General features: G+C 40.1%; 1 protein-coding gene across 2 annotated transcripts in view; it reads right to left on the reverse strand.

Moving 5' to 3' along the window:
* Positions 1-22,625, reverse strand: part of CFAP210 (cilia and flagella associated protein 210) — a 45,799-nt gene that overhangs the window by 12,002 nt on the left and 11,172 nt on the right. For both annotated transcript variants that reach the window (XM_007965302.3, XM_073019799.1), the window contains one exon: positions 10,290-10,446. In XM_007965302.3, coding sequence (XP_007963493.3) covers positions 10,290-10,446 — 157 coding nt within the window. The remainder of the gene's footprint in view (positions 1-10,289; positions 10,447-22,625) is intronic.

A 22,625-nucleotide genomic window follows, 5' to 3' on the forward strand; every position in this document is an offset into this window, starting at 1 on the left:
TGATTTAAAAATAAAATAAACTTTTCAGATAATTAAAACATTTTACCTCTCACACACCCTTTCTTAAGGAAGCTACTCCAAGGTGTATTTTAGCAAGATGAGGGAGTAAATCAAGAAAGAAAAAGATGTAAGGTTCACGAAATCAGAGATTTAGCCCTAGAAAGTAATATTCTACGCACACATCACAGTTTTTAATGTTAACAAAGGTTAAACACATAACATACACCCTTACAAAAAAGGTCAAAATGTAAAATTAAAACTTTAAACTCTTACAAATTAAAAAAAAAAAACCAGTTTGTGTTGGCTACCATTTGTACAACACACTTAATTTAAACATTTTCATTTTGGCAGCACATGAAAAAAGTGATGGTAGAAAATAAAGTCATTGGGTTTTCAAATAGCAGAACTGGCAGTTTTGCCATGTAGGAGAAGCAAATAAATATTAGTTTCCCCAAAATTCACATTTGAAAATATTTAGTTAAAAGTCACAGAATTTTTCTCAGTAGAGACCCCAATAATTAGCTGCTGTAGGTGACCTGTTTGAAAGGATAATATCTCTTTAGAGTATAATTTTACTAATTTGGGCATAGAGACGAAGTCTTAAGAACATGAACATGATCTTAAAGGAGGGAAGAGGAACAGAGGAAGACATAAAAGCAAGAAAAATGACATGGTAATTGTACTCACTAAAAAACTGTATTCTCAGTCAGTGCAGAATACTATCTTCTGTCTACAACAGGTGCTTATTCCTGAACTGTTACTGCAGCATGGATTTAATTTGCTTGGAGTTAGTCTGATCATTCAAATGTTTTATTGTGTACCAGAGAGCATTTAGAAGATATCTTACACTATTAGGAGGTTGGTCCTTAAGAACTTCGATACAGGCCAGTTGTAGTAGCTCACATCAATAATCCCAGAACCATGGGAGGCCAAGGCAGGAGGACCGCTTGAGCTCAGGAGTTGGAGACCAGCCTAGGAAACACCCCATCTCTATAAAAAAATTTTAAAAAGTAACCAGGCATAGTGGTGTATGACTAGTCCCATCTACTCAGAATGCTAAGGTGGGAGAATCACTTAAGCCTGGGAAGTCAAGGCTTCAGTGAGCTGTGATCGTGCCACTGCACTCCAGCCTGGGCAACACAGCAAGACCCTATCTCAAAAAATAAAATAAAAAATCAGGAAGATATGTTACCTTTGTCTACCAGATTAGGCTTAAAAAAAAAAAGAACTTTGATACAACCTTTCACATCAAGTTTGAAAGTTTTGGCAAATGCTCCCACTGAATATACTTAATCATAGAGTCTTATGATACCTACTATATTAGTCCATTCTCAAATTATTATAAAGAGCTACCTGAAACTGGGTATTTATGAAGAAAAGAGGTTTAATAGGCTCACAGTTCCACAGACTGTACAGGAATCATGGCTGGGAGGCCTCAGGAAACAACAATCATGGCATAAGGCAAAGAGGAAGTGAGCATGTCTTCATATGATGGCAAGACAGAGAGAGTGTGAAGGGGGAAATGCTACACACTTTTAAACAATCAAATCTCATAAGAATTCACTCACAAGACAGCACTAGGAGGATGGTGTTAAACCATTAGAAACCACTCCCCATGATCTAATCACTTCCCATCAGGACCCACCTCCAACATTCGGGATCATAATTCAACAAGGGATTTAGGTGGCAACACAGAACCAAACCATATCATTCTGCTCTTAACCTCTCCCAAATCTCATGTCCTTCTCATATTTCAAAACCAATTATGCCTTCCCAACAGTCCCCAAAAGTCTCCACTCATTCCAGCATTAGCTAAAAGTTCAAGTCCAAAGTCTCATCTGAGACAAGCAAGTCTCTCCCACCTATGAGGCCATAAAATCAAACACAAGCTAGTTAATTTCAAGATACAACAGGGATACAGGCATTGGGTAAATGCTCCTGTTCCAAAATGGAGAAATTGGCCAAAACAAAGGAGCTACAGGCTGCATGCAAGTCCAAAACCCAGCAGGGCAGTTATTAAATCTTTTTTTTTTTAATTATACTTTAAGTTCTAGGGTACATGTGCACAACATGCAGATTTATTACATATGTATACATGTGCCATGTTGGTGTGCTGCACCCGTTAACTCGTCATTTACATTAGGTATATCTCCTAATGCTCTCTCTCTCCCCTCCCCTCACCCCACGACAGGTCCCTGTCGGTGTGTGATGTTCCCCACCCTGTATCCAAGTGTTCTCATTGTTCAATTCCCACCTATAAGTGAGAATATGTGGTGTTTGGTTTTCTGTCCTTGTGATAGTTTGCTGATAATGATGGTTTCCAGCTTCATCCATGTCCCTACGAAGGACACGAACTCATCCTTTTGATTGTATTCCATGGTGTATATGTGCCACATTTTCTTAATTCAGTCTATCATTGATGGACATTTGGGTTAGTGCCAAGTCTTTGCTATTGTGAGTACTGCCGCAATAAACATGTGTGTGCATGTGTCTTTATAGCCGCATGATTTATAATCCTTTGGGTATATGCCCAGTAATGGGATTGCTGGGTCAAATGGTATTTCTAGTCCTAGAGCCTTGAGGAATCGCCACACTGTCTTCCACAATGGTTGAACTAGTTTACAGTCCCACCAACGGTGTAAAAGCGTCCCTATTTCTTCACATCATCTCCAGCACCTGTTGTTTCCTGATTTTTTAATGATCGCCATTCTAACTGGTGTGAGATGGTATCTCATTGTGGTTTTGATTTGCATTTCTCTGATGGTGAGTGATGATGAACATTTTTTCATGTGTCTGTTGGCTGCATAAATGTCTTCTTTTGAGAAATGTCTGTTCATATCCTTTGCCCACTTTTTGATGGGGTTGTTTGATTTTCTTCTTGTAAATTTGTTTAAGTTCTTTGTAGATTCTGGATATTAGCCCTTTGTCAGATGGGTAGATTGTAAAAATTTTCTCTCATTCTGTTGGTTGCCTGTTCACTCTGATGGTAGTTTCTCTTGCTGTGCAGAAGCTCTGTAGTTTAATTAGATCCCATTTGTCAGTTTTGGCTTTTGTTGCCGTTGCTTTTGGTGTTTTAGTCATGAAGTCCTTGCCCATGCCTATGTCCTGAATGGTATTGCCTAGGTTTTCTTCTAGGGTTTGCATGGTTTTAGGTCTAACATTTAAGTCTTTAATCCATCTTGAATTAATTTTTGTATAAGGTGTAAGGAAGGGATCCAGTTTCAGCTTTCTACACATGGCTAGCCAGTTTTCCCAGCACCATTTATTAAATAGGGAATCCTTTCTCCATTTCTTGTTTTTGTCAGGTTTGTCAAAGATCAGATGGTTGTAGATGTGTGGTATTATTTCTGAGGGCTCTGTTCTGTTCCATTGGTCTATATCTCTGTTTTGGTACCAGTACTATGCTGTTTTGGTTACTGTAGCCTTGTAGTATAGTTTGAAGTCAGGTAGCATGATGCCTCCAGCTTTGTTCTTTTGGCTTAGGATTGTCTTGGCAATGCAAGCTCTTTTTTGCTTCCATATGAACTTTAAAGTAGTTTTTTCCAATTCTGTGAAGAAAGTCATTGGTAACTTGATGGGGATGGCATTGAATCTATAAATTACCTTGGGCAGTATGGTCATTGGTAGTTATTAAACCTTAAAGTTCCTAAATAATCTTCTTTGACTCCATGTCTCATATCCACGGCATGTTGATGCAAGGGGTGGGCTCCCATGGCCTTGGGCAGTTCCACCCCTGTGTCTCTGCAGGGTACAGCTGCTTTCATGGACTGGTGTTGAATGCCTGAGGCTTTTCCAGGCACATGGTGCAAGATGTCAATGGATCTACCATTCTGGGGTCTGTAGGACAGTGGCTGACATGGTTTGACTCTGTGTCCCCACCCAAATCTTCTCTTGAATTGTACTTCCATAATTCCCACATGTTGTGGGAGAGATCCAGTGAGAGATAATTGAATCACAGGGGCAGTTTCCTCCATACTGTTCTCATGATAATGAATAAGTATCATGAGATCTGAAGGTTTTATAAAGAGGAGTTCTCCCACACAAGCTCTCTCTCTTTGCATGCTGCCATCCATGTAAGACATGACTTGCTCCTCCTTGCCTTCCACCATGATTGTAAGGCTTCCCCAGCCATGTGGAACTGTAAATCCAATTAAACCTCTTTCTTTTGTAAATTGTCCAGTCTCGGATATGTCTTTATCAGCTGTGTGAAAATTCACTAATACAGTAAATTGGTACCAGCAGAGTGGGGCATTGCTGAAAAGATACTGAAAATATGGAAGTGACTTTGGAACTGTGTAACAGGCAGAGGTTGGAACAGTTTGCAGGGCTCAGAAGAAGACAAGAAAATGTGGGAAAGTTTGGAACTTCCTAGAGACGTGTTGAATGGCTTTGACCAAAAACCTGATAGCGATATGGATAATAAGATCCAGGCTGAAGTGGTCTCAGATGGAGATGAAGAACTTGTTGGGAACTGGAGCAAACATGACTCTTGTTATGTTTTAGCAAAGAGACCAGTAGCATTTTGCCCCTGCCCTAAAGATGTGTGGAACTTTGAATTTGAGAGAGATGATTTAGGGTATCTGGCAGAAAAAAATTTTAAGAAGCAAAGCATTCAAGGGGTGACTTGGGTGCTGTAAAAAGCATTCCTGCTCTAGATCTCTAAAGCAGGGACTCAAGGCTGCTAGTCTCTTTACTAAAGCGTAGTAAGAGTGACCTTTACTCCATTTCCCAATAAGTTCCTCATCTGCATCTAATACCACCTTAGCCTGGACTTCATTGTCCACATCACTGTCAGCATTTTGGTTACAACCATTCAACAAGTCTGTAGGAAGTTCTAAACTTTCTCTCATCTTCCTGTCTTCTTCTGAGCGCCTGCTTCAACCTCTGTCTCTTACCCAGTTCCAACGTCACTTCCATATTTTCAGGTATCTTTATAGCAATGCCCCATTCCCAGTACCAATTTTCTGTATTAGTCCGTTCTTACACTGCTATAAAGAACTACCTGAGACTGGGTAATTTATAAAGAAAAGAGGTTTAATTGATTCACAGTTCCACAGGCTGTATAGAAAGCATGGCTGGGGAGGGCTCAGGAAACTTACAATCATGGCAGAAGGCAAAGGGGAGGCAAGGCACATCTTTACATGGCAGCAGGAGAGAGAGTAAAGGGGAAAGTGCTACACACTTTTAAACAACCCGATCTCATGAGAATTTACTATCATGAGAACAGCAAGGGGAAAATCCACCCCCATGATCCAATCACATCCCAGCAGGTCCCTCCCTGAACATTGGGAATTACAATTCAACATGAGATTTGGGTGAGGACACAGAGCCAAACAATATCAACCTCTTAGCCATTTGTATGTCTTCTTTTGAGAAATGTCTATTCAGATCTTTGCCCATTTAAAAATAAGATTATTAGATTTGTTTTTCCTATTGAGTTGTTTGAGCTCCTTATATATTCTGGTTATCAATCTCTTGTCAGATGGATAATTTGCAAATACTGTCTCCCATTCTGTGGGTTGTCTCTTCACTATTTTGTTTCCTTTGCTGTGCAGAAGCTTTTTAACATGATATGATCCAGTTTGTCCCTTTTTGCTTTAGTTGCCTGTGCTTATAGGGTATTACTCAAGAAATCTTTGTCCAGTCCAATGTCCTAAAGAGTTTCTTCAAGGTTTTCTTCTAGTAGTTTCATAGTGTGAGGTCTTAGATTTAAGTCTTTAATCCACTTTGATTTGATTTTTAATCAAATATATAGATATACATATATATATATAGAGAGAGAGAGAGAAGAGAGAGAGAGAGAGAGGTAGGGTCTTGCTATGTTGCCCAGGCTGGTCTCAAGTTCCTGGCCTCCAGTGATCCTCCTGCCTTGGCCTCCCAAAGTGCTGGAATTATAGGTGTGAGCCACTGTGCCTAGCCTAATTTGATTTTTGTGTATGGTGAGAGATAGGGGTCTAGTTTCATTCTTTTGCATATGGATATCCAGTTTTCCCAGCACTATTTACTGAAGAGACTGTCTTTTCCCCTACATATGTTCTTGGCACCTTTGTCGAAAATGAGTTCATTGTAGGGATCAGGCATGGTTGCTCACATTTGTATTCCCAGCACTTTGGGAGACAAAGGCAGGTGGATATCTTGAGGTAGGAGTTTGAGACGAGCCATGGCCAACATGGTGAAACCCCATTTCTACTGAAAAATACAAAAATTAGCCAGGCATGGTGGTGGGTGCCTTAATCCCAGCTATTTGGGAGGCTGAGGCAAGAGAATCACCTGAACTTGGGAGGCAGAGGTTGCAGTAAACCAAGATCACACCGCTGCGCTCCAGCCTGGGCAACAGAGCAAGCTCCATCTCAAAAATAATTTTAAAATAAACAAAAATTTTAAAATAAGAAAATGAATTCACTGTAGGTGTGTAAATTTATTTCTGGGTTCTATATTCTGTTCCATTGGTCTGTGTATCTTTTCTCATGCTGGTACCATGGTGTTTTGGCTACTATATCTCTGTAGTATAATTTGAAGTCAGGCAATGTGGTTCCTCCAGTTTCACTCTTTTGCTCAGGATAGCTTTAGCTATTCTGGGTCTTTTTTGGTTCCATATAAACTTTAGGATTGTTTTTTTTTCTATTTCTGTGAAGAATGTCATCGGTATTTTGACAGGGATTGCACTGACTCTGTAGTCTGCTTTCAGTAGTATGGACATTTGAATAGCATTGATTCTTCCAATCCATGAACATGGAATATCTTTCCATTTTTTGTGTCTTCTTCAATTTCTTGCATCAGTGTTTTATAGTTTTCATGGTAGAGATCTTCCACTTCTTTGATTAATTCCTAGGCATTTTATTTTATTAGTAGCTGTGTAAATGGGATTACTTTCTTGATTTCTTTTTCAGATTGTTTGCTGTTGGCATACAGAAATGTTACTGATTTTTATGTGTTGATTTTGTGTCCTGCAACTTTACTGAATTTGCTCATCAGCTCTAATACATTTTTGGAACAGTCTTTAGGGCCTTCCAAATATAAGATCATGTCATCTGCAAACAGGGATAATTTGACTTCTTACTTTCTATTTTGGATGCCTTTTGTTTCATTCTCTTGTCTGATTGCTTTAGCTAGGACTTTCAGTACATTTTTGAATAACAGTGATGACACTGGACATCCTTGTTGTGTTCCAGATCATAGAGAAAAGGCTTTCAAATTTTCCCCATTCAGTATGGTTCTAGCTGTGGGTCTGTCATATATGCCTTTAATTATGTTGAAGTATGTTCTTTCTATCCCCAGTTTTGTGGGGATTTTTATCATGAAAGAGTGTTGAATTTTTTCAAATGCTTTTTCAGCATCAATTGAAATGATCACTTGGTTTTGTCCTTCATTCTGTTTATATATCACATTGATTGATTTCCATATGTTGAACCATCCTTGCATCCCAGGGATAAATCCCACTTCATCATGATGAATTATCTTACTAATGTATTGTTGAATTCAGTTTGCTAGTATTTTGTTGAGGATTTTTGTATCATTCATCAGAGACACTGGCCTGTAGTATTCTTTTTTTGATGTATCTTTGTCTGGTTTCGTTATCAGGGTAATACTGGCATCACAGAATGAATGTGAAAGTATTCCTTTTAAAAGTATGTTTTAAGTGTGAAAGTATTCCTCCTCTATTTCTCAGAATAGTCTGAGTAGGATTGGCATTAGTCCTTCTTTGGTGGTTTGGTAGAATACAGTAGTGAAGCCATTGGGTCCCAGGCTTTTCTTTACTGGAAGACTTTTTATTATGGCTTCAATCTCATCCCTTGTTATTGGTCTGTTCAGGTTTTGGATTTCTTCATGGTTCAATCTCGGTAGGTTGTATGTGTCTAGGAACTTACCCATGTATTCTTGATTGTCCAACTTATTGATATATAGTTGCTCATAGTAGCCTCTAATGATCCTTTGAATTTCTGCAGCATCAGCTGTAATGTCTTATTTTTCATCTCTGAGTTTTTTCATCAGGTCTTCTCTTTTTCTCTTAGTTAATCTGGCTAGAGGTTTGTAAATTTTGTTTATCTTTAAAAAAAAAAAAAAAGTTTCAGGCCGAGCACGGTGGCTCATGCCTGTAATCCCAGCACTTTGGGAGGCCTAGGCGAGCAGATCACGAGGTCAGGAGTTCAAGACCAGCCTGGCCAACATGGTGAAATCTTGTCTCTACTAAAAAAATAGAAAAATTAGCCGAGCATGATGGTGCGTGCCTGTAATCCCAGCTACTCAGGAGGCTGAGGCAGAAGAATCGCTTGAACCCAGGAGGCGGAGGTTGCAGTGAGCCAAGATCACACCACTGCACTCCAACCTGGTAGACAGGGCAAGACTCCGTCTCAAAAACAAAACAAAACAAAACCACCAACTTTTCATTTCATTGCTCTTTCGTATTTTTTTTTTTTTTTTTTGCTTCAATTTCATTTATTTCTGCTCTGATCTTTATTATTTATTTTCTTCTACTAATTTTGCACTTGGGTTGTGTCTTGGGATTTTGGGTTTGGTTTGCTCTTGCTTTTCTAGTTCTTTAAGATGTCTCATTAGGTTATTTGATACACACACACACACACACACACATATATATACACATATGTGTGTGTGTATATATATATATTTTTTTTTGAGACGGAGTCTTGCTCTATTGCTCAGGCTGGAGTGCAGTGGCATGATCTTGACTCACTGCGGCCTCCACTTCCAGGCTCAAGCAATCCTCCAGCCTCAGCCTCCTGAGTAGCTGGGATCACAGGCGTGCACCACCATGCCTGGCTAATTTTTGTATTTTTTGTAGAGACAGGGTTTCACCATGTTGGCCAGGCTGGTCTCGAACTCCTGAGCTCAAAGAGATCTGCCTGCCTTAGCCTTCCAAAGTGCTAGGATTATAGGCATGAGCCACTCACTGTGCTCGGCCTGATGATACATTATTAATCCTTATACAACTCAGTGTTCTTCTATAATAGCTGAAATCATTCTGTATAGCAGGATTTGTCATCCTGAGTTCATCAAACCAGAGTGTGAAATGAAGAATTTCTGCAAACTCTTTAGCAAAAGCCTATTTTTGCACTGGATGCTGGGTGGGAGAATATGGGGTACTTGTCAAGGCTCTCTGAAGACATTTTAATGCTGCTTCTAACCGCTGAGACAATTCATAAGATTTCTTTAATTTGTCTCCCAGTGGAACAAATGCACCCCATGCCTTCTCTTCCAACTTCTCATCTGCTGGCTGCTGGATTGCCTCTTGTATTTCATGGTCATCTCCTCTGTATGACTGCAAGTCCTCCAAGATGCCATTTGCATCTTTCAATACCACATTCACCTAATTATAAATTTCCTTCTCAAAGACTCTGTACGCTGGGCATTTTCAGGCACTGCTCATAATTCTATCCTTATTCTTTTATCCTCCTCTTGAACCTCCAAGCACTCGGCCCCTCTCCTCTGCCCTCGAGGGGCTGACCTGCACAGACGGCTCCTCAGCAGTGCTAGGGAAAGCCCCAGGCCTGGAGCTAGAGGGCAGTGACACTAGGACTAGGAGATGCTCCAAACATGCCCCTGTGGTGAACTGCGACAAAAATATTACCGTTTGTGGAGCACGTATTAATGGCACAACAGACCCCAAACATAAATCACCCCATTCATTCCCCACAACTCTTAAGAAAATAAATTCATTGTTTTAAAATACCATTTTCTCTTCTCTCTTTCTTGTTCGTGCATGAGAGCACATGCATATAAAAACACAGCAAATATAGCTATCACAAAAGTATATATTCCCTTAGAAACCCAACTTAATAGCAACTCCTTTTCTACTCCACTTTTTTTTTAATATTAAAAGTTAGGCATTTGCAGGCACAGAAAGACAAATATACTATGTTCTCACTCATTATGTGTGAGCTAAAAAGTGATCTAGTGGAGGCAGGGACTAGAATGACAGTTATTCTATCAGAAGCTGGTAAGGACATGGAGACACAGTGGGGATGTACAAACTTTTAGATATAAGGAATAAGTTTTAGTGTTTGATAGCATAGTGAGGGGACTATAGTTAACAACAATATATTGTACATTTCAAAATAACTAGAAGATTTGAAATGTTCCCAACACAAAGAAATGATAAATGTTCAAGGTGACAGATAACCTAAATTCCCTTATTTGATCATTACATAACGTATGTATGGATCAAAATACCACATGTACTCTATAAACATGTACAAATATATTATGTATCAATTTTAAAAGTTGGGCATTTGACTTTGAACCTTTTTGGAACTTTTGCACTTTCAACTTACAAGAAACCGTCTCCTGCTTTCATGCATCTCTTCTCTTTTCTTTTCTAGTTTTTTTCTCATTTCAATTTCATATAATACATTCTGTCGCTTTATTTCTTCGGCATCTTTTTCTTCATGCTTTTTCCTTCTTTCTTCTTCTTCCTCATGTTCCTTTATTCTAAAGCAAAAACATAATTATAATTGAGAACAAAGCAGAAAAATAGGCTATATTTTTAAGAAATGAATTCAGTTCCAACCTGGAATGAACTGAAGCTGTAAGGAAGAACTTGTGAATTTCTTTGGAGGAAAAGAACAGACATTAAACAGCAGTGATTAAAACCAATCCAATCTTGGTTAACCTAGAATTGGCAAAACTTTCCTTGCCTCAAAATTTATTTCATTATTCACCCAAGTAAGTATTTTTCCTTTAGAAAGAACCAGTTAATGAGATGACAGTAAGAAGAAATGGTGACATTATTTTACAGAAAGGCTCCTAATCCCTAGTGCTTCCCAACTTCAGCCCTAGATGATGCTACATAAGCTGTGGGACTAGCCTCTCAAGGAATGCAGTTTGATGGAATGAGAGGAAGAACGGTCTCCTTACTCAACTGATCACTTGTGTTGTAATTCTTTCTGTAGCCAATACTGACTAGCTGATAATTTCTTCTGAGTGGTGAGCCTCCCTGGCTGTCTTTCCGAACTTATGTGTGAGTTCCTCAGAGATCCCTGAGGGTCCTCCTCACTGCAGAGCCCTGATCTGAGTGATTTAGCTCCAGCTCCATCTCTTCAACTCACCCCTAAACCCCACCACCATCGCTACCAGGAGCTCCCACTCTAAGTAGTTTATTAAAGACTCCAGGTCTCAAAGGCCCCTCATCTGGCAGCCAAACCTCTGCATACTGGCAAGACAGCGCAAGTCCAAGTTGTCTCCTTGCCCATGGAAAATCAATGCATCCTTGTTAGCCAATCAACAATATACAGGCTTTCTCACTACTCCATCTGCCCTCCCTCCCTCTCTCTCTCTCTCTGTCTTTTTTTCCTGAAAAGGTAGGCACAGGGTAGGTCGACAACCCACCTAAATAGATGAATGACTGAGAAATAAACCTTTCTTTTTTTTTTTTTTTGAGATGGAGTCTCGCTCTGTCGCCCAGGCTGGAGTGCAGTGGCCGGATCTCAGCTCACTGCAAGCTCCGCCTCCCAGGTTTACGCCATTCTCCTGCCTCAGCCTCCCAAGTAGCTGGACTATAGGCGCCCGCCACCTCGCCGGGCTAGTTTTTTGTATTTTTTAGTAGAGATGGGGTTTCACCGTGTTAGCCAGGATGGTCTCGATCTCCTGACCTCATGATCCACCCATCTCAGCCTCCCAAAGTGCTGGGATTACAGGCTTGAGCCACCGCGCCCGGCAAACCTTTCTTTCTTTAAAAATTTTTCTTCTATAGAAATGGGGTCTTGCTATGTTGCCCAGGCTGGTCTCAAACTTCTGGCCTGAAGCAATCCTCCCGCCTCAGCCTCCCAAAGTGTTGGGATTAAAGGCATGAGCCAATGTACCCAGCCAACCTTGCTTTCATATGCACCCAATCGAGAAAACATTTTTTACTGAAGTCCCCTCACTCAGCTTTAGGGAACGGAAAATTCCCTTCCCCTGTGCCATGGAGTACTATACAGTTAAGTGAGCCAACAAGTTTACTTTGTTACTGTTAAGCCAATTCAGGACAGGAGATTCCTACTTGATACATCTGTGCAGAATAATAAGCTTTAGAGTCAGAGTCACTCTCTTTAGGAGGAGGTAAGAAAAAGATCACTGTTGGTCAATGCTAAATCAGGTTTATGATTGCCCTAAAAAAAACAAAACCCAAGGCTGGGCGCGGTGGCTCACGTTGTAATCCCAGCACTTTGGGAAGCCAAGGTGGGCAGATCACCTGAGGTCAGGAGTTTGAGACCAGCCTGGCCAACATAATGAAACCCCATCTCTACCAAAAAAAAAAAAAGAAATTTAGCCAGATGTGGTGGTGCCCACCTGTACACCCAGTTACTTGGGAGGCTGAGGCAGGAAATCGCTTGAACCTGGGTGGCAGAGGTTGCAGAGAGCTGAGATCACGCCACTGCACCCTGGCCTGGGTGAGAGCAAGACTCTGTCTCAAAAAAAAGAAAGATTTGAAGAACATTATAAAAAGAGATTTATCCAATTCTAAAAACAGAAGCTTTTGAAATTTTTAAATTGCTACTTTTAAGGGAAAACAAGATACTTTAAAATTTTTCAACTTCAGCATTTCTTAGCAAATCTGGAAATTACTGACATTATAACTATGCATCCATTGGATAATTTGTCATTTCAGCAAAAAAATTACCTATTCTAAGAATAACAAAAACGTCTCTAATGTCAGTTAAAATATAATATATTGCCAGTGACTTACACAATAATTTACAATAATTAAAAATTTAATTCGCTGTCAAAAGAGACTTTCTCCTTAGTTTGGGTAGTTTGAATAGACTTGTCATCCATATGCCATTAATTTGGCTTAATGCAAAGTTAACTTGCTGAAGTAAATTTGAGATCCTCTAGTTCAAGGAAGAAATACATAACATTCATATCATTACTTCCAACTCCCATTCCCAAAGCAGATGTCAGCCACCAACACAAAACTCTTTCCTGCTGATCCTTGGTCCTTCTCAAACAATGCATTGGGCAGCCTCTACCAGGAAATCAGAGCTGAATATGTCAACGCCTTGCTCTCCTTGAGTCGGCTCCTTGCTATCCTTGATTCACATTCTGAAGGTTCCAAATCTGTACTTATCTAGCACAGATCTGATTCTTGGGCTTACATAGATGTTGCACAGTTCTCCTGTAAAAGCAGGAAAGACTACTACCCAAAATTTGGTTCAGATGTCCAGACTGATGACATTACATCCCAAGAAAACTTGGTAGAAAGTATTACTCACATGAGGGACTCCTGGGAAGAGCTGGGCAGGCACAAGTAGGTCTTGATTGCTTTGGACAAAGCAGAGGGAGTGGGTTTGGGGCCTTTATTAATGGCTAAGAGGTGGGACTGAGGAAAAGTTTCTGAGCAGTTGGGATTTAAATTAAGTACTGGTGCCAAAAGAGGAGGAAAAGAGTTCCAGGACCCTTCTTATCAGCCTGTACAGATGTAGAGCCAAAAGGGAAGTGAGAGTGAGGCCTAAAAACGAAGTCAGTAGTCAAACATGCAAACTGAGTTCTCTCTCCCTCTTTCTATTACAATAGACAAGTTTGATTCTTTCATTTTTAAAAATTGTTTTTTGAGACAGGGTCTCACTCTCTCATCCAGGCTGGAGTGTAGTGTTGCAATCATAGCTCACTGCAACCTCATAGCTCACTGCAATCTCAAACTCCTGGGTTCAAATGATCCTTCTGCCTCAGCCTCCCAAGCTGTAACTACAGGTGTGTACCACCACACCCAGCTAATTCCAGCTTTTTTTTTTTTTTTTTTTGGGAGAGAGAGAGAGTGTTGTTGGAGGGGAAGGATGGCTGTCTGGGTATTAGCATGGGGGTAAAAGAATTTGCCAAGACAATTGTAGATAAAGAAAGGCAGCTTTATTAGAAAAAGTATAAAAATACATTGCCAGTGAGGCAATAAGCAGCCTGCAAGAGAGAGGCTGGCGGTGAGGAAACAAGGCTTGCTGGAGATTTTATAGGATGGTGTTTATGCTGTATGCTGAGGAGGGCTTTATGCAGTACTGATGACACCAAGGTTGCAGTGAGCTTACTTGCAGGTGGCTGGTGGTAGTTGAGCACAGGAAGATTGTGAATTATTTGTGCAGAAGGGCTATGTGTCCTGAACCAGGAAAAAAGGCAGGCTTGTAGCTTATCTGCGTCTTCTGTTTTGCTTTTTCTCAATCCCACCAGCCCGACTACTTTTCCCCAATTAGGACTCCACAGGGGTCTCACTATGTTAACCAGGATGGTCTTTGAACTCCTGGGCTCAAGTGATCCTCCCCGCTTGACCTCCCAAACTGCTAGGATGATAGGCATGAGCCACCATGCCCAGCCTACCTTGAGTCTTATAGAGACAACCCATTAGGCATCATCACCTGGCTATTACATAGGTACTTTACCTTCTCTATATCTAAAACCAAATTCATCATCCTTCTCTTCTAAACTTACCCTTTTGGTCTCTTTTCTTTATTTTGATGAACAGTACCACCATCTTTTCAGTTACCTATGCTAGGGACTTAAGAATTATACCTAACTCTTCTCTAATCCTTAGACCTCTCATTCATTTACCTACTATTTATTGAATTTCTACTACAATGATAAAACAGACATGGCTCACTCAAGAAGCTCACATTCTAGTGAGGGAGACAAGCAAAATCAAACAAAGTACAGGTATACCTCAGAGATATTGTGGGTTTGGTTCCGAACTGCTGCAATAAAATGAATATCTCAATAAAGTAAGCCATTCAAATGTTTTGGTTTCCCATTGCATATAAAAGTTATGTTTATACTATACTGTAGTCTATTAAGTATACAATAGCATCATATCTAGAAAATGTATACATCTTAATTAAAAAATACTTCATTGCTAAAACATGCTAACAACCATCTCAGCCTTCAAGAAGTCAGAATCTTTCTGCTAATAGAGGGTCTTGCCTTGACGTTGATGGGTGCTGACTGATCAGGGTGGTGGTTTTTGAAGGCTGAAGTGGCTGTGGCAATTTATTTAAAATAAGACAACAATGGGCTGGGCGCAGTGACTCACGCCTGTAATCCCAGCACTTTGGGAGGCCGAGGGGGGGCAGATCACGAGGTCAGGAGATCGAGACCATCCTGGCCAACACAGTGAAACCCCATCTCTACTAAAAATACAAAAAATTAGCCGGGTGTGGTGGTGGGCTCCTGTAGTCCCAGCTACTCGGGAGGCTGAGGCAGGAGAATGGAGTGAACCCAGGAGGTGGAGCTTGCAGTGAGCCGAGATTGCGCCACTGCGCTCCAGCCTGGGCGACACAGCAAGACTCTGTCAAAAAAAAGAAAAGAAAAGAAAAGAAAAGAAAGGGAAAAAGAAAAGAAAACAGAAAAAAAAATAAGACAACAATGAAGTCTGCCATATTGATTGACTCTTCACAGAAGGTTTATCTGTAGTATGTAATGCTGTTGGAGGGCATTTAACCTACAGTAGGACTTCTTTCAAAATTAGAGTCAATCCTCTCAACCTGCTGCTGCTTTATCAACTAAGTTTATATAATATCCTAAATCCTTTGCTGTCATTTGAATGGTTTTCACAGCATCTTCACCCACAGCAGATTCCATCTCAAGAAACCACTTTCTTTGCTCATCCATAAGAATCAGCTTCTCATCCATTCAAGTTTTATCATGAGGTTGCAGCAATTCACTCACATCTTCAGGCTCCACTTCTAATTCTAGTTCTCTTGCTATTGATACCACATCTGCAGTTACTTTCTCCACTGAAGTCTGGAACCCCTCAAAGTCATCCATGAAGGCTGAAATCAACTTCTTCCAAACTCTTATTAATGTTGATATTTTAACCTTCTTCCATGAATCACAAATGTTCTTTTTTTTGAGATGGGGTTTCACTCTTGTTGCCCAGGCTGCAGTGCAATGGCATAATCTCAGCTCACTGCAACCTCTACCCCCCAGGTTCAAGAGATTCTCCTGCCTCAGCCTCCCGAGTAGTTTGGATTACAGATGCCCACCACCATGCCTGGCTAATTTTTATATTTTTAGTAGAGACAGGGTTTGACCATGTTGGCCAAAGCTGTAGATGTCAATAGTGGGCTTAAAATATTCAGTAAGCCTTGCTGTAAACACAAGTGATGTCATCTTAGCTTTGTAGTTCCATTTCCAGAGCCCAGGCAGAGAAGATTTAACATAATTCTTAAGGGTCCTAGGATTTTTAGAATGGTAAATGAGCATTGGCTTCAACTTAAAGTCACCAGCTACATTAGCTGCTAACAAGTGAGTCTGTCTGCCCTTTGAAGCTTTGAAGCCAGGCATTGATTTCTCTTCTAGCTATGAAAGTCCTAGATGGCATTTTCTTCCAATGTAACACTGCTTCATCTACACTGGAAATCTATTGTTTAGTGTGGCCACCTTCATCAATGATTTTAGCCAAATATTCTGGGTAACTTGCTGCAGCTTTTACATTAGCACTTGATGCTTCACCTTGTACATTTATGTCATGGAGGCAGCTTCTTTCCTCAAACCTCATGAACCAACTTCTGCTAGCTTCAAGTTTTTCTTCTGCAGTGTCTGTACCTCTCCAGCCATCACAGACTTGAAGAGAGTTAGGACTTTGTTCTGGATTAGGCTTTGGCTTAAGGGAATGTCAGGGCTGGTTTGAGCTTCTATCCAAACCACTAGAATTTTCTCCATATCAGCAATAAGGCTGTTTGGCTCTCTTATCATTTGTGTGCTCACTAGAGTAGCACTTTTAATTTCTTTCAAGAACTTTTCCTTTGCATTCACAGCTTGGCTGTTTGGTGGAAGAGATTCAGCTTTCAGCCTGTTTTGGCTTTTGACATGTCTTCCTCACTAAGCTTAATCATTTCTAGCTTTTGACTTCAAATGAGAGGTGTGCACCTCTTCCTTTCATTTGAACACTTAGAGGCCATTATAAGGTTATTAATTGGCCTGATTTCAATATTGTTGTGTCTCAGGGAATAAGGAGGCCCAAGGAAAGAGAGACAGATAGGGGAACAGTGCTTGGTAGAGCAGTCAGAACACACACAATATTCCTCAATTAAGTTTGCCATCTTATATGGGTGCAGTTCATGGCACCTCAAAACATTACAATAGTAACATCAAAGATCACTGATCACAGATCACCATAATAGATATAGTAATATTGAGGAATTTGAAATACTGCGAGAATTACCAAAATGAGACACAGAGACATAAAGTGACATGCTGCTGAACAAATGGTGCTGATAAATTCACTCAATGCAGGGTTGCCACAAACCTTCAATTTGTAAAAAAAAAAACACAATAGCTGCAAAGCACAATAAAGCAAAGCACAATCAAACAAGGTATGCCTATAAATAGACAATGTAATTACAAATTGTAGTGTTTTTTAAAAAATAAGAGACTAAGTAAAAGAGTAATAATTGAGGTACTTAGATAACTTTCAACGAAGTTGAACTCTAAGACGGGAAGGCCTCTCTGAGCTGGTAAGAGGTCCACAGATGAAGAACGGACGGGTAAAATTGCAGACAGTAGAGAAAACATGAGGCAAGCAAGGGTTTGGTAGATGCTCCAGGCCCTGGAAGATCAGTGTAACGGAGGCATCATAACTAAGAGGACGGAATGGTAGGAGAGGAGGTTGAGAAGTAGGCAGGCCAGATCATACAGAGCCTTGCAGGGAATGTCAAATTTCCATTTTATTTTAAGTTGAATGGAAAGCCATTGAAGTGCTTAAGGTAGAATAATAATATGATCAATTTTCATCTTGATAAAATATCTCTGGATGATAAGTAAAGAAGAATTTGGCATATAACTAATGTGAGGCCAATTAAGAGTCTAATACAATAACCCATGGAATATATGAGGGTGGCCTGGACTAGATGATAAACTAGTCAGAACACACACAATATTCCTCAATTAAGTTTGCCATCTTATATGATAAACTAAATTCATGATTTGTTTTGGAGAAAAAAATCAAAATGAATTGCTGAGAGATCTGACGTGGAAGATAAAGAAAAATGAGGAATCAAGGTGAATTCTTAGATTTCTGGTTTGAAAAACTGGTTGGATAAAGATGCCACTGGAAATCAATAATTCTGTGTAGACATTTTAAGTTTGAGATACTATGAGACATTGAAATGGAGATACCATGGAAGCAGCTGCATATGTGAAGCTGGGGTTCAAAGGAATGGTCTAGACTAGAGCTATCAGATTTAGGATGGCACTTACATCTGCAAAATGGATGAGATCACTTAAGCCCTCTTCTCTCTTTCTACTCTTTCCCTAAATAATCTTTATCCAGGGAAAAGTGATGCAAACTATCCTATGACCATTTTTTCTTTGTTTGCTTGTGAAGCTGATGGGTTTAACAGACAGTAATTAGTGAGTTTTTTTCTTAAGCAAAGTCTATGTGTCTGTTCCTAGAGAAAGGCTTACCTATATATAGAAGAAAGAAGACCTATACAGTGTCTATAGCTATGGCGTTGTTTCTTTTTAATAATTACGTATAAGATTCCTGGTCAAAATCCCCCTATTTTGGGATTTTGGTGTCACTGTGGTATCTTATTTGTCATATCCCCATCATACCCACTGGGCTATGAGTCACACAAAGGCTCTTATACTAGTCAAAGCCCCACAGTAGCATAGGCTTCCCAGGTCTGGAGTTTATAGATTGTTTAGAACGTATGTGAAAATTTTTACTTTCAGGCACAGGGCCAGCAGCTGTGCAATGTGTTTCAATTTTCTATTCCTGAATAACTAATTACTCTAAAACTTAACAGCTTAAAACAATAAACACTTATTATCTCATACCATTCCTGAGAGTCAGGAACCTGAGAGTGAGTTAGTTGGATGGTTCTCAACTAATGTTGTAGTCAAGATGCCAGTTGAAGTAGTAGTCATCCAAGGGCTTAAAGGAAGCTGGAGAACCCACTTTCACATATTTGGTGTCAGGACACCTCAGGTCCTTGCCACATGGACCTCTCCATTGATCTGCTTGAGTATCCTTACACCACGGCAGTTAGATTCCCCAATGAGCAATCCATGGGAGACGGCAAGGAGAAAGCCACAATGCCTTTAGTATCCTAAGCTTAGATGTCACACACCATTATTTCTGACACATTCTATTTCTTGGAAATGAGTTACTATGTATAGCCACACTTAAGAGGGAAATAAATTGGGCTCCATCCTCTGAAGGAAGGAGTATCAAAGAATGTGTGGAAATATTTTAAATCACCACAAGGTAGCACTTGGTAATACAATTAATAGGGCACGCAAAAAGAGATTTGCCCTTTGGTATTCTGCAATTTCCATTTCTTTGTGATAAAAATAATTAAAATATGGTCTTTGCCCAGAGAAGACAGTCATTCCAAATTCTGGCAGGCCTTAAGGCACAGGACCTACAAAAGACACCATGAGCTGATCCCAGCCTATCTCTCCAACCTTATCTTTCAAAAATACTACAGCCATCTTGACTACTTGGAGTTCTCCAAATCCACCATATTCTATCCCACTCTGGGCCTTCACCTGTGCTTCAAATACCTCTACAGCCCACTCTTAGCATGGCTTATTACTATTTATTCTTTGCAATTAGGTGCAGGAGCCAGTTTCTTCTGAAAAGCCTTCTCTAGACTGGGTCAGATACTCATTTTACACACTTCCACACACTCTACACATATTTGCCAAAATAATATTTGTCATTATATTCTAATTATTTGTTCCATTTCTGTGCTCTCTGCTCCCAGATTCTGAACTTTTTTTTTTTTTTTTTTTTTTTGAGATGGAGTTTCGCTCTTGTTGCCCAGGCTGGAGCGTAATGGCACAATCTCGGCTCACTGCAACCTTCACCTCCCAGGTTCAAGCAATTCTCCTGCCTCAGCCTCCTGACTAGCTGGGATTACAGGCGTGCACCACCATGCCTGGCTAATTTTGTATTTTTTTAGTAGAGACAGGGTTTCACCACGTTGGTCAGGCTGGTCTCGAACTCCTGACCTCAAGTGATCCACCCACCTTGGCCTCCCAAAGTGCCGGGATTGGGAGGCATGAGCCACCACGCCCAGCCATGAACTTCTTAAGAAGATTGTATCATATTCATCTTTGTATTCTCAATGACTAGAATAGTGACTGGCAAATGGAGGTTGTTCAATAAATGTTGTATGAATTAATGAAGGAAGGAATATCCTAACGAATGAATAAATAGCCTATTTTGAAATTTTGCTCCTGAATAAACTCTTATTCAAGAAAGGGGAAAGGAATTCTCCTTTGCATCTCTTTTCTGCTACATGCTCCTCTTCCCAACTCAGGTAACCAGTGCTATTATTCCATTTCTATTGGTTTAAAGAGGCTTTTTATAGGTTCATCACTATTCCTAACAGTATTTTAAAGTAACACGCATTCTGAATTCTATAAAACCCATACACGAATAAACATTCAACAGAATACAGCTTGGTGATAAGTTTGTAAACTCATATACTTAAACAAATATATAATAATAGATTTATAATTTCCTATGTTGTTTTCAATTACAGACTTGAATGTTTCTTATTAAATTTAAGCTGTAGGACTTTGGAAACAAATTGGCAACCCAGGTTCACATGTTGAACATCTCTATTAGTCATGGGTTCTCCAGAGAAATAGAACCAAGAGGGTGTGTGTGTATGTGTGAGTTTATTTGGGAGAATTAGCTCACACTATTACAAGGCAAAGTCCCACAATAGGCTGTCTGCAAACTGAGGAAGTGAGAAACCAGTAGTGTTCAGTCGGAGTCCAAAAGCCTCAAAACCAGGGAAGTTCACAGTGCAGCCTTCAGTCTGTGGCCAAAGGCCCAAGAGCCCCCAGCAAGCCACTGGTGCAAGTCCCAGAGTCTAATGATGGAAGAACCTGGGATCTGACGTCCAAGGGCAGGAAAAGCAGAAGGAAGCATCTGGCACCGATAAAGGAGGAAGCCAGAAGGCTCAGCAAGCAAGATTAGCCCACCTTCTTCTGCCTGCTTTGTTCTAGCTGTGCTGGCAGCTGACTGGATGGTTCCCACCCACATTGAGGGTGGGTCTTCTTCTCCCAGACCACTGACTCAAACATCTATCTCCTCTGGTGACACTCTCGCAGACACACCCAGAAATGATACTTTACCAGCCATCTAGGCATCCTTCAATCCAATCAAGTTGATATCTAATATTAACCATCACAACATCCTTCCTCTCCTAATTCCCCACAATGCAACCAATATAAATTCTATACCATTAGTCTTATCCACATAACTGAATTTTCAAGACATCTCAAAGGAAAATAGAACAGTTGAGAGTACAGTGAGGATAGGTAACACTTGGTCACCATCCACAAGCACAAAGCCCACCATGAGAAGTAAGTAAAGGAATTTATGCTGACATCAGAGCTTGATGAACATTTCTGAGACTGCACTGAAGATATGCCAAAGAAATAACTAAAATAAATCCTACACCAGCTTGAACCTCTAACCTACTGACAAATACTACAAGGAAAAAACATGCTGTGGCCCAAACACAGCCTAGATACAAAGGCTATAGGAGGACAGACAGCCTGTAAAGGTGTTAGCACTTGCCAGGTAGCTTGCTGAAAATCTGACTGCCACCTCTGAGCTGCAATATAGCAAGAGATTTCTCAAACACAAGTGATTCACTGGTCAAATACTTGCCTCCCTCTGCCAATGGCTTTGTCCCTAACTTGTACAAACGTTTAGATCTCTACACTGCCAAAGAAAAAAATTACAATAAATCCAAAGGTTTTTCTTCCCTTGTTACTAAGGACTGAATTGAAAAATACACAATTTGGCAATATATATATTCTGAGAACTGATGTCTGTGTCATTTAGACATAATGTGATTTTGATAAATAATTATACATATGACATGCAGGTACATGAAAAAAGCATGTAATAAGGCAATATTGCTAATTCAAATGTCATTTTATAAAACGTGAGTATATACGTTCAGGAAAAAAAAGTCTATCGCTAGATCAATGACTTCCAGAGGCTAGCAGCAGGGGATAGAACTTATACAGCAAAGGGGCATGAGGGAAATTTTGGGGGTGATGGAAATGTTCTATATCTTGATTTGAGTGGTAGTTATGCAGCTATACTTTTTAAAGGGTGAATTTTACTGAATGCAAATTATATTTCAATAAGCCTGATGAATCCTTCATAAAAAAACTGCACATGGCTATATACCAAAACAATAATAGTAACTTCCTATGGTAGTTTAGATTTATCGTTCAAAGAAGATTCACTCCCTTCCCCTTCCTGCCTCACTTTAATGGAAGTCTACTTCTCTGTTCCATTATTGTTTTTGGGGTTGGCCATGTGACTTGCTTTAGACTGATGGAAGGTCAAGTATACTTCCTTGTCCACTGACTTTGGGTTTAGCTGTGTTCTTGCAAGCTTGGGCTCGCTCTCTTGCATCTCTGCCAATACCATGTGAAAAGTTGCCCCATGTGGCTGCTTCATCCTGAACCTCAGAATGTATACACATGAAGCGGATCAGAATCCTCTCCACAACAATAAACAAACCTAGCCAGTCCTACAGCTTGAAGAAAAGCTGCTTACCTGATTCCAGCCTAGATCAGCCAACCCCCAGATGCATGAGAAGTAAACATGTTTTTCTTTGTATGCCACTAGATTGCATGGTTGTGTATTATGTTGCATTATTATGATA

Source organism: Chlorocebus sabaeus, chromosome 10, assembly GCF_047675955.1.
Source record: "Chlorocebus sabaeus isolate Y175 chromosome 10, mChlSab1.0.hap1, whole genome shotgun sequence".
NCBI classification, from domain to species: domain Eukaryota; kingdom Metazoa; phylum Chordata; class Mammalia; order Primates; family Cercopithecidae; genus Chlorocebus; species Chlorocebus sabaeus.